Source organism: Aquarana catesbeiana, linkage group LG02, assembly GCF_042186555.1.
Source record: "Aquarana catesbeiana isolate 2022-GZ linkage group LG02, ASM4218655v1, whole genome shotgun sequence".
NCBI lineage: Eukaryota > Metazoa > Chordata > Amphibia > Anura > Ranidae > Aquarana > Aquarana catesbeiana.
The window spans coordinates 675,839,539-675,852,407 of NC_133325.1; the positions used below are offsets into that span (position 1 = coordinate 675,839,539).

The 12,869-nt window shown below is 42.7% G+C and overlaps 1 protein-coding gene and 1 long non-coding RNA gene across 11 annotated transcripts in view; one reads left to right on the top strand and one right to left on the bottom strand.

Moving 5' to 3' along the window:
- The window catches only part of LOC141129010 (uncharacterized), a 109,906-nt gene extending 107,797 nt beyond the window's left edge, over positions 1 to 2,109 (bottom strand). Inside the window, exon 1 of the long non-coding RNA XR_012241755.1 lies at positions 2,025 to 2,109. This is a non-coding gene — a long non-coding RNA (uncharacterized lncRNA). The remainder of the gene's footprint in view (positions 1 to 2,024) is intronic.
- RAP1GAP2 (RAP1 GTPase activating protein 2) overlaps positions 1 to 12,869 on the top strand; it is a 1,157,030-nt gene that overhangs the window by 369,681 nt on the left and 774,480 nt on the right. The window contains exon 1 of one of the 10 annotated variants that reach the window (XM_073616722.1): positions 8,531 to 8,696. The exons of the other annotated variants lie outside the window; for them this stretch is intronic. Coding sequence (XP_073472823.1) covers positions 8,662 to 8,696 — 35 coding nt within the window. The 5' untranslated portion in view covers positions 8,531 to 8,661. Of the gene's footprint in view, positions 1 to 8,530; positions 8,697 to 12,869 lie in introns of those variants that run through there. 10 annotated transcript variants of the gene reach the window in all.

A 12,869-nucleotide genomic window follows, 5' to 3' on the forward strand; every position in this document is an offset into this window, starting at 1 on the left:
TACTAGTAAAAAAAAAAAAAAATAATAATAAAAATGCCATAAAACTATCCCCTATTTTTTAAACACTATAACTTTTGCGCAAACCAATCAATATACGCTTATTGCGATTTTTTTTATACCAAAAATTTGTAGAAGAATACATATTGGCCTAAACTGGGGAAAAAAAATGTTTTTTTATATATTTGGGGGATATTTATTATAGCAAAAAGTAAAAAATATTGCAGTTCTTTTAAAATTCTCGCTCTTTTTTTGTTTATAGCGCAAAAAATAAAAAACGCAGAGGTGATCAAATACCATCAAAAGAAAGCTCTATCTGTGGGAAAAAAAGGACATCAATTCTGTTTGGGTTCCAAGTTGCACGACTGCGCAATTGTCAGTTAAAGCAACGCAGTGCCGAATTGCAAAAAGTGCTCTGGTCAGGAAGGGGGTAAAATCTTCCGGGGCTGAAGCAGTTAATAAACAAGTTGTAGTGGCCATATACTGCCACTAGATGTCAGCCTACTACAGAAAATGATAGCCTCATGCAGTTTAATATAAGATAAAACATACATGAACATGTGGCAGAACAATGCTCGGGAGTCTGCTGAGGTGGGGAGGCCAGGATAAGCTGTGTGGACTCTCGTCTGTGACTCTAACCCGAAGAGTAACAAACATCTAACCCTGGCAGTGCGGGGGAGCCCACTATAATTTTTTTTTTGTGCCCACAGTCTCACTACATATATAAATGTGTTGTATCTGTAATAACAGAAGCATTTATCCTGATGTCCCCTAAAGGCAATGTATTTAATTATGAAATGAAGTCTTAGCACTTATCTTGTTATGGTCAGAAATATTTCTAGGAACTTTTTGGCATAAAAATAATTAGGGAATGGTTAATTTCTGATCGTGCTTAAAAAATATATATTTTTAAAGTAGTATTATTGTACTGTGTAATACTTCTCTTATTAGAACTCCGTTCAGAGCTCATTCTCATTTAGGGATTTTAAAAGCTAAATACGAGCATGCTACTGATGCATTTGGAGGTGTCTTATGGGTAGGGTGCAATAGGGAAATACCTTGGAATTTTTTTTCCATTTTTCTTTTTTTCCCACAAAATCAGTATGTGCATATTCTTTTGGGGGAAAAAAATATTTCTTAGTTGTTCTGTATGGATGCAATCCTTCTTTTAGCATTCCTAGCCTCCTCCCAGTACCGTCTCTGATCTTTTAGACCAGGAGTGTCAAACTCAATTTTGATCACGGGCCGAATCAGCATTATGGCTGTCTTCAAAGGGCCGGTTGTATCTGTAGGACTAGATGCTAGATGTGCAGAGCACCCCCACCATCAGAAGTCAAGAGTCCCCCACCACCCCTTACATCACAGTGCAATCTCCTTACCTTGTGCTGCTGCTGGGAAAAAGCTAGGGGCAGAGCTGGGAAGCAGAAAGTGCAGGGTCTGGAGGAGGACATGAGGAGGGCTGGAGTCAGCATCCAGAGTTTGCAGAATGCTGAGGCCAAGGGAGACAGGGACTAGGGGGTGCCACGGCTGCATGGAGAAATGCAGGATCTGGTGGAGGAGTTCTATTCTCCTCTCTGCTCCAGACTGCTGGGACAAGGTGGGGGCAGAGAGGAGGGGGAAGCTGCAGCTGCAGGAGAGGTGTGAGGGCCGCATCAAATGGCCTGGAGGGCCAGATTTGGCCCCTGGGCCTTGTGTTTCACACGTGTTTTAGACAGTCTAGTTCTCATCAAGTAAAACTATTTATAAACTGTGACACTACAGATTTGCCAGCAGTTTTGTTTTCCAAAAAAGAGCAGAGGGGGGCCCCCCATTTTGCTGAGGTATTTTTTATTGTTATCCTCAATGGGTCAGCCTTCCTAGTTAGAAGTGATATTGTCTACTGTATTGGTAAGTGGACTTTGTTAATGCTTTGGATGCTAAATATCTAAACAAATACCATGTGCAGCAAGGTGTGCCTCAACCCCCGAACAGCAAGGGTTAAACACTTGTTAATTCTAGGGGATTGCAGTAGAGGCTGCATTACTTACCTGACTCCCTGATCCAGCTGGCTGCAGTGATCTCTTCCTCTCTCTGAAGCTCCAGCCTGTGGGCAGAACGTTGGCATCATTACATACAGTGCAGGAATATTAACCCTGTATTGTACAAGAGTGTGCAACAGCGGCTGGGAACAACTTACAGAGGAGACCGCAGTGCACAGACTGGAATAGAAGGAGTCAGGTAAGTAATGCAGCCTGTTCTGCAACCCCCAAAACCTAACAATAGTTTAACCCTTGCAATTGTGTGTGTGTGGGTGGGGGGGGGATGCACTGCAGGGGGCTTTTCTTTCATTGTGTCCGAAGTTGAGCTTTATTGCAATGGCATGACTAAAGGGGATTTCTTGCAGGCTGAGATTTTTTTTGTTCCTAATATTGGTACATAGTACAACATAAATGCAGCTCTTATACACTAATAATAGTCCAAATGTTTAGAGAATAAAACATCTCATATAAGGTTCCAATAAGTTTAGGTTCACACAAAAGGGTGTTGAGAATGATCTGTCACTAATAGGAGAAGTTCACACTGACCCTTACCCTAAATGATGGACTACTTAATCAAAAGTGATGATGGCACTGTAATTATTTTAATTTAAAAAAAAATCTAAGTACCTTTTTTCCTAATCGATATACAGCTGTTATGTGACCCAGCTCTTCCCAGCCTGTCTGCAGGGAAACATAAGCAGGAGGAAAAATATTAGGTGGAGCTTCTAGTCCTCTGCTGCTGGTCACATATTAGAAAACAAACAAAAAAAATAGCCTTTAGAATACAGAGTAAATATAATTAATATTAATAAAATGTTTTAAATTGTCATACATATATATATATATTTGATATTAAATCTTTATTCTTTTTTGGCAATAACATGATGAGGCAGATTTCTGCGAGCCACAGGCTGTGTCACGCCCCTATGGCCTGTGTATATGAATAAGAGGGAGGTGAAGCCTCTATCACTCTATGTGTAATAGCCCATCATTGTGTTTAGCTGGTTAGTGGCCATGCGGGAGGTGGGAGGAAGTGGGCTGGCATTTACCACTGTGTATACACCCACGTGCGTGACTCTATAGTTATATGAGCTGCTCAGATGTGATAGGGAAAAAATGCTTAGCGTAGAAATACACTGAAAACTGAGCATGTGCAGAGCTGCCAACACTGTTCTATAAACTCCCTAGCTGAATTGGGGACTTGGGCAGCAGGGGGAGATAGAGAACATCAGGATCAACCATTTTTTTTTGCAGAACACAGAAAATGAATATCAAAGTGACTGAGTATGAACAGCATGTAATACAATATTGGTTGATAGTTTTTTATGATGTGGGTTTAGTGACACTTTAATGGAAATTGAACATGTTACATGTTATATAAACTGTCTCAACATACTGCTTTGATTGATACAACTAGGTTTTAGAAATGTATACACAAGGGGCATAAACATAGCTTTGATGATAGCTGCCCCGTGTATTGGATACATGAGTGAAAGTTCTGTTTGACTTTGGCTACTATGTGCTAAAATTGCAAAATTATATGTCTCTAACCATCTTGCATTTAATATAGCAGCATTATTCCCTGCTGATTTTACTGTGGAGACTGCTCTGGGTTTAATATGACAATGCTGCTGAATTTTAAGTATATCTGTGAAATATTGGGTAATGACTAATAATATATAAAGTTTAGGTATGTTTTAAAAAACGACCTAAATAGTCCCATATAGGTTCTTTGCTTTGCCCATTATTTAAATGTTCTCAGAAGTGTTAGTAATCACTGTGAAGCTTTTAAAGAGACCTTATCACCACCTTAAAAAATTGCATGGGAAAAACTTAAGTATTTTAAATGCTTGCGTGCATTGTTTTTACTTTCTGAAAATTTGATGTTTCCAAAGTGTCAACTCCCTAGCACAGCTCATTCTTTCCTTGCATGTTGTAGCTTTTCTCTCTTCTGAGAGTATCTTATTACTGGTTGTGCTGGGCCAGCTCCTCCACCCCTCCCCTCATTTCCCTACATATCTTTTTATGTAGCAGCTGGGGGGGGGGGGGGGGGGGGGCAAGAGGGATACTATAGAGCAGATTTTCTCAACACTTTTACCCCAGAGAAACCCTTGAAATAATTTTCTGGTCTTGGAGAACCCCTCCTAAAATCAAATCAATGATGACCAGTAAGAAGAATGCCCCCCTTACATTGATTGTCAGAATGTTACTTTTACAGATCGCTGAAAAGATCATTGGTGTCATACAGGTGGCTCTGCCAAGTAGCATTGGCTGTGAAATTTTGGAGGCACCATCAAATGGGAGATCAATCATCTGCAGCTCAAGGAACTTCTGGAAAAACATTAGGGAGGGGAATTGCTGCTGCTGCAGCCTTGGTGCTACTCACATCTCATCCAAAATCACAGCACTTGGCAGCATTTTAAAGCTGGGTATACACATATAGTTTTCTCATTCAACCAGTGGGTTGAATGAAAAAAAAAGCCCTTACAGATCTCTGCATCCACCAAAGCAATGTGGATGCAGGGCTCTCCCCTGCCATGCTATTGTCATTTGACAGAGGGGACTCCCCCCGCCTGTGGCTGCATGTGCTGATCGAATGCTGATTTTACAGCATGACTGTTTGACAGTAGCGGATCGTTAGATCCGCTTCTGTTGAGCAGACAGTAGTACACACACAGACTAAAATTTGTCTGGTTCCCCCGAGCCAGACAAATTTTGCTACGTGTATACCCAGCTTAAAGTGTTACTAAACCCAGGACCCTGCATTCACTATATCTGGTCTCCCACAGTACACAGAGCAATTATTTTAGTAAATATAAACTGCTAAATACCTTTTCTCATCAGCAGTATACAGCAGTCTTATGACTTTTATCGGTGTCTGGTTAAAGCTTGTTGGAGGAGTTTTCATTCTCCTCGAATTGTCCTATGAGGCTGGAAGACCCCTGACCCTCTGTCTGGACAGTGCTGATTGGCCCTGTGCCGATCACATGCCTCTTCCCAAAAAAAAAAAAAAAAAAACTCCCTAGCAAACTGAGCATGTGAAGAGTGCCCCCAAGGCTCTGTACTATGAGGAGATGGATTGGGAACAGTGGAAGAAGGGGAGGATAAAAGAAAACAGGATCAAACTGTCTTTTTAGACAGTGCACAGGGTTAACCCCTTAAGTTCCACAGTCAGTATAACAAGCATGCTTTACTGTATATACAGACTGATTTTACTGTTGTGGGTTTAGTAACATTTTAGGGTTTTAAGATGTGTGCATCCCGTCTGCTGGAGGCTTTTACAGGTAAATAACATGGAATATGTCAAATGCACATATGATCTTATGAGAACACTTTTGTTGAAGGTCTGGTGGCGGGATCTCAACCAAAGTATTATTTATGTGTAGATCATCCCCACAGTGAATTAGAAACCCCAGTCAGAGAATACAGAGTGTACTGAGATGATTTCAGAACATTTTGCAGGATTTTAGTACTTTTAGATTTTAGTCTCTGTTCACTCATAAAAACCATTTTCGTGGAGTTTAAATATCACTGTATTTCAGAAATCTTCAGTATTCCAACAAGAGTAAGTAATGCCAACTAATGCTTTCAACTATGTCATTAGTGACATGAAATACATAATTAAGAAGTTAATTACACTTGCTTTCCTGGTTTAATTTAATAACAACATACGGATGCAGAAACTGAATGAAAAACCTACAACTATGGATTCAAGTCACCATCTTGCTTATAATTATGATAATTATTAAAGAGCACCTGTCACCTTCTTTGTTACAGAGACTATGTGGTCTGTTCATAAAGGACATCAAAATCATTTTTTAATGGCTCTATAAACTTTGTTTTATTTAGCAGCTAATAAACAAGGTATATGTGAACCCTCACACTAGAATTTTGTAGAAGGTTTACCATGTCAATATAATTTGAAAATAATATTCAGCATTTAGAAATATGTAGCTTTCATTAGTATAATATCTTTTGATCCAGCCATTAAGGTCCTTGCTCAGACACTTCCTGATGTAGGGTGACAACACTCTGTCCCTGCCTCCTATTTGTACTTCTGTGTTGCCACCCAGTCAAATCCTCTCACGATGGAAACTATGAGTGGCTGTGCCAATATACATTGCACAGGCCCGGTCCAATAATACTACCATAAGGATAACTGTCCTGAGAAATGCATTGCATGCAAGGGAGTAGCAACATTTCAGCTTACCTGGCTACCTCACTCTTTAGCAGCTAGCAGTCAAAGCTTTTTTTCTGGGTCACAGGAGTGCACTTATTTTTTTTCTCCTGTGACCCAGACTCAGCTAATAGCAGGCTAAAGCCCACTGTCTGCTGATTTCACAGATTTACTCCAGGCTTTGGAAGGATTCTGACCATATTGTCGGGATCCAGTGGCGGCCCGTGCGCTGTGAGAGCACGGGTGCCGCCCCCCCATCCATGCGCCCGACCCCTTTCAGGACGCTGGACACATGGGTTCCTATGGTGGGGGTGGGGTACTTTTTGAAGCACCTGATTAGAGCCAGAGGCTCTAATAGGCTTCAAAATAGGGTGGGCTCGGGGCGCAGAGTGTGCGCCCTGATCCCACCCAATTGTGTGACGATAGCGAATTCCACACTAACCTTCCTCCCCGCCAAGTGGCTACATATGATGGGCACAGGTGGCTGCATATACTGGGCACAAGTGGCTGCATTTATGGGCACAAGTGGCTGCATATGATGGGCACAGGTGGCTGCATATACTGGGCACAAGTGGCTGCATTTATGGGCACAAGTGGCTGCATATGATGGGCACAAGTGGCTGCATTTGATGGGCACAAGTGGCTACATATGATGGGCACAAGTGGCAGCATATGATGGGCATGGTGGCTGCATATGATGGGCATGGTGGCTGCATATGATTGGCACACGTGGCTGCATTTGATGGGCACAAGTGGCTGCATTTGATGGGCACAAGTGGCTGCGTTTGATGGGCACAATGGCTGCATTTGATGGGCACAAGTGGCTGCGTTTGATGGGCACAATGGCTGCATTTGATGGGCACAGTGAGGCTGCAATTAATGGGGGGGGCTCAATATTTTTCAGTTTGTTTGCGCCCCCCAGAAAATTTTGAGCACCAGCTGCCACTGTCGGGATCCACATAGCTACATAACTGACAGCAAGCTGCACTCACCCCCTATCCAACCTGGCACTTCAGTGAGTGTTAGAGGGGCAGAGCGGAGAGTGGTGACTGACAGTCAATACTCTCTGCTCCTAGAAGACTGAGAAATGAGCGATCAGTGGTCATGTAATCACTCAGTTCTTGGTTTTAGTGCCAGCAGGGGACACCTGCAGCATCACACAAGGGACCAGAGCTGTGGAAATAGCTGTAATGTAATATTAATAATAGGTATAATAGTATTTGATGTCCTATTAAGGTTTTAACTTTGGGATTTTTGATTGTATTAGGCCTACTGGGTTAATTTCAGAGGGCAATAAATCTAAAAACAAAACTAACCAAAAGCTTCTTACACAGAGGGGGTTATTTGACTAGATGACCCCAAGGTCTGATCTCAGCCCTTCTGTACTGCAAACTTCACAGTTTAGTTTTTCCTAATAGCTTCCCAATGGGGGACCCCTTCCATCCTAGGCCCCACACAGCTGCTATGGCTATTGCTTTGTCACGGCTTGCAGCCATCACAGTGCAGTTTATGCATGTAGATGGGAAGCATTTGAAAGTGTTCAGCAGTAATGATATGCAATAAAAGATAAAAAAGTTGAAAAGAATATTTCATTTAAAAAAAAAGTTTGGTTTTTGATACACGGTGCTTTAGTTCTATTTTAATGATTATTTAATAGTACACCAAAGTAAGAAAAGGTGTTATTGAAGTAATTCTGTCAGCACGGGATGCTAAACTGACTCCAGCATTAATATGAATGAATCTATCTAGAAAATTCAATCTTGGGCCACTGAAATCTCAGCACTTCCTGTACCAAGCACTGGCCTGCTATATGCAGAGTATTGTTCCTATTCCCATGTAGTGTTGAAGAAGTAGTAAGCTCCATGGTTCTGTCACTTGACCATAGGAAGAGCATACTTATCGTCACACTTAATAAACTACAATCCACAACTTTCAATAAGGTTTTTGACGATCAGATAAAGGATGCAAAGCATCTGTCTGTCCTTGCCCCTGAGCTGCTAAAGCTTTGCAAAGGCCCCATACACACTATTAGATTTTTGTCTTCAGATTTACCAAAACCATGTAGTGCAAGGGCCTGCCTGATTGCATGCAAATTGAAACTCTTAAGGTTTGACCTCATATTATATGGTTTTGGTAAATCTGAAGGCAAAAATCTGCAGAAAATCTAATAGTGTGTATGGGGCCCTAGTCAACATAAGTTGTTCTATTATACAGCCAGCACATCCCTTTATTAACAATCTATGCCATGCAGGTGGTGGTGATTTCAAATTATGTTTTCTTATACATGAATTTTTATTAGTTACCATGACAACATGCAAAAATGCCTGTTAAGGAAACTGAAGCAAATAAGTAGACATTACAGCATGGCATTGCATACAGAGAAGAGCTGAACTGATAAGCCTTGGTCCCGACTTAACAGTCCTGCCTCAGTTTATTGTTGGAGTTGTGATACCACAACGTTTTCATAGAATGTGGAAGAAGAATACTGCTGCTTTTGGCTTGGGGTAAGTGGAGATTTATTTTCTTAACCCATAAAAATCAGAATGTCTGATAAACAATTCTGATAAGTAATGTAATGCTTGGTTTATGAATTGTCATACCTTGGAGGCCAGCATGCCTGGCTGTTATTATAGCTGGAAACATATTATACAAAGTTGATCAAGTCAGTAACAATATAATTAAAAGTTAAGTATGGGTTTGGGGGTATCAGTCCAGGCACCTGGCGGATCCCGACTTCCATTGTCACAATGACGCGGTACCTGGACTGACTTCTTTGACGTCAACAGAGAGCGGACTTCAGCCCACTCTCTGCTGAAAACGGGTCACAGGAGTGCAAAACAAGCTTTGGCTATGCTTTTCCTTTAACCTAAAGTGTTCCCAGGATAAGATATATTTTTATGTTAAATGCATGAATTTAATTATTAAGCATGCATGTACTTATTATCTCTCACAGAGATCTGAGCAATGCCTTCATCTGCTGTTCTCTCCTGAAAACAGCTTTTTTTGTTCAGACTTATCTACGATCTACTGCCTGCAATGAGAGAAAAGCTTTGAGCTGACCCAACTGTGGTAATCATGGTACCTTTTCTGTCCATGGTTGTGCTCCCAAATCTCTGACACAGATTGGCCCACTGCTTCTGGATCTAAGGAAATGCTTCCTTCTGCCTGCAGCAGACAGGTGACATCATCTCAGCCTAGGTAAAGTCACTTGACTGGCACAATGACTGTTTCCAATGATGAAATGTACTGTCACCCAGGGGCGTTGCTAGATCTGCAAAAGATCTGGGGCTAGAGCCCATAGCAGCAGTCACCAACCTTTTTGCATGCCCACGGGGAGGGGGTGGGGGGAGACCTAAGCAATTTTTCACGGGTGATGGCTGGTGTTGGCGCTTCAATCATCATGGCATGGTTGATATGGTGTCAGGGTGATTAAAGTGCATTATTTCTATTGTTACATTCTAATATATAATGAATTGAATCAACTCACCATACTGCAGAATCAGTGGGAGCCCTGGGCGTGTCACTTACCACATCTCCTACCACCATTTGCAGATTGCCACATCTCCTGCCACCATTTGCAGATTGTCACTTGCCACGTCTCCTACCACCATTTGCAGATTGTCACTTGCCACGTCTCCTGCCACCATTTGCAGATTGTCACTTGCCACATCTCTTGCCACCATTTGCAGATTGTCACTTGCCACATCACCTGCCACCATTTGCAGATTGTCACTTGCTATGTCTCCTGGCTCAATTTGCAGATTGCCACATCTCCTGCCACCATTTGCAGATTGTCACTTGCCACCTTATGTGGATTGTAACTTGCCATGCCAGCCAGTGCTACCAAATGTGCATTGACGCTGCATTGGTGGCAGGCTGACAGCACTGGTCCATTTAGTGAGAGCAGGAGAGCGGTGATGCAGGGCGGGCAGTGAGAGATGATGTCATCTGGCTGTTCCCTGCTGCACCTCCGACATTGAAGCAAGGGGGTCTGGCTGCAAAGTGGAGCTCCACGATGACAGGAAGCATGTGACCTCCACTCCACCATGCTGTGAGGGTGGAAAAGCGATGATGTGTGACGGGCAGTGAGAGATGATGTCATCTCTCTGCTGCTCGCCGCACCTCGCTCCCAAATTCAAGAGGCCCGGCTGTAAAGAGCGCTGATGTGGAGCAGGCAGAGAGAGATATCATCTCTGCTCGTCCACCCGCTCGCTTCTCTCTTCTCCTCCAGCCTCTCTCATGCAGCCAGCCTGCAACCCGCTGGTTAGGCAGAGACCCTGCAGCAAGAGACTGGGGGCTATGGACCCCAGGTCCGGGGCTATAGCCCCAATAGCCACCCCCTAGCAACGCCTCTGCTGTCACCGTGTGTTGTGGCATGTCAGGAATGTATTTATGTATGCAAGCAAAGTTACTGAAGGTACACTTTTTAAGTGATTTTAAAGGATTTATTTTTTTTAAATAACAAACATCTCTATACTTTTCATGCAATAGAATTGCACAAAGTGGTCCAAACCTCCTCTTTTCAGGTCCCCTGCTGGTGCTCCTGGCTTCTCCTCTCTGTCCAGTGGCTTCCCATGGGGGCACTCTTGCTGCATTCATTGACACAGACAGCGGGACTCTGCCCCGCCCCACTCCCTCATCACTGGCTTTGATTGACAGCACAGGGAACCAATGGCTCCCGATGCCCCAATAAGACACAGAAGTGAGGGGAGAGCAGATCCTGAGACGTGCACAGCACTGGATCAAATGAGGGCTCAAGTAAGTATGGGGGGGGGGGGGTGAGGGGCCAAAATTGATACCTAAACATTTTTACCCTAATGCAAGGAATGCATTAAGGTAAAAAAAATGTTTAGGCTTTAGAACCACTTTAATTGCAGGAGTTAAATAGCTGTTGGAATACTTGGAGTCTGGGAAATGCTATTCCTCTTACTTCCCTTTCATATGGAGTGACAATTACTCCTTCTATGGAGTGACAATGACAGGAACAGGTAATGCTGAAGTATAGAAGCAGATATGCCAAATGTAATAGTCATGATTATACTCACACTGCTGGATATGTCAGTTATACAAGAAGGCTAATGCCCTGTACACACGGTCGGACATTGATCGGACATTCCGACAACAAAATCCTAGGATTTTTTCCGACGGATGTTGGCTCAAACTTGTCTTGCATACACACAGTCACACAAAGTTGTCGGAAAATCCGATCGTTCTGAACGCAGTGACGTAAAACACGTACGTCGGGACTATAAACGGGGCAGTAGCTAATAGCTTTCGTCTCTTAAATTATTCTGAGCATGCGTGGCACTTTGTGCGTCGGATTTGTGTACACACGAACGGAATTTCCGACAACGGATTTTGTTGTCGGAAAATTTTATAGCAAGCTCTCAAACTTTGTGTGTCGGAAATTCCTATGGAAAATGTGTGATGGAGCCTACACACGGTCGGAATTTCCGACAACAAGGTCCTATCGCACATTTTCCATCGGAAAATCCTATCGTGTGTACAGGGCATTACATTGCTGAATTCCCATTCTATCTAGTAGTAGTTAGTCACATTCAACTGGACTTGTGATTTACTGTGTTGCCAGCAAGGGGTGAAAGGGTGGTAGTCAGATACTTAGCAATGTTATATGTGACAGCGTTGATAACAATTGATCTTAGAGGGGCACTTTCTCTGTGAATCTTTTTTGTAACGGCTATTGACGTTCCTCTTTAGTGACTCATAAGTGTGCATCTCCCCTTGTCCACTGGCAAAACTGGCTTTGAACCCTATTAAATGATGTAAGATCCCTCCTCTCTAGAGGGGTCAAGTTGGAAAAATGTGCTTTGCCATGGGACAGGACCCTAAGATCCTTAGATGCAGTATGTGGTTGTTGCGGATGGAAGATTTTGTAGCTGTGATGATATTCCCCATCGGGACATGTCAGGGTGCTACAGAAGATTTTGGTTCCTTGACTAAATCTTGCTTCTCTGACTGTATAAGCTCTCTATCTGAAAGGCTCTTTACCCTCTGTCCTTGTTGGGGTGTTCCACTATCACCCTTTCTCCTCTAGGTTAACTCCTCTGTTCTGTTGTTATTGCTGGTCCAGTAGTAGGTTGATCTGTCTTTACCTACCCTTTACGTGTTGGGCTATTTGAGCTCATCCTATAAATTCAACCACTCTTGCTAGGATCTCAGCAGGTAGTTTTGATGATAAACTCTGTTTAATGTTATCAGCTTTCTGTATCAGAGCATCAATGGTGAAGTGGGTCTGTCTCACCCACTCATTTAGCAGTTTTTTTTTAGCCCTTTGTAAAATCGTATTTTCCCTTCATCCGTTGTAAATGGCTTATTGGCCCTTTGACCTTTTAATGTGGAACCCACATCATGCATCCTGGGGCAATCTAGAAAACACTGCCTATGTGCTTTAGTGTGTCATCAGTTGGCTGCAAGAAACTGAAAGAGAGAGTCAGCTCCTGATGACGTAAGCAAAGAAGATGACGGCACAGGACTCCGCAGATGGTGGCAGATTACAGCAAGTCAACGCTGGACTAACTTGACATGTGAATATGTGTTTTGAGGACAACTGGAAACCAAGGAAGGAACCTAGCAAAAAAATATAGTACAGGGGATGAAGTTTCTTTAAAAAAAAATCTTTATACATATATGTGTGACTGTGTGTATATACATTACAT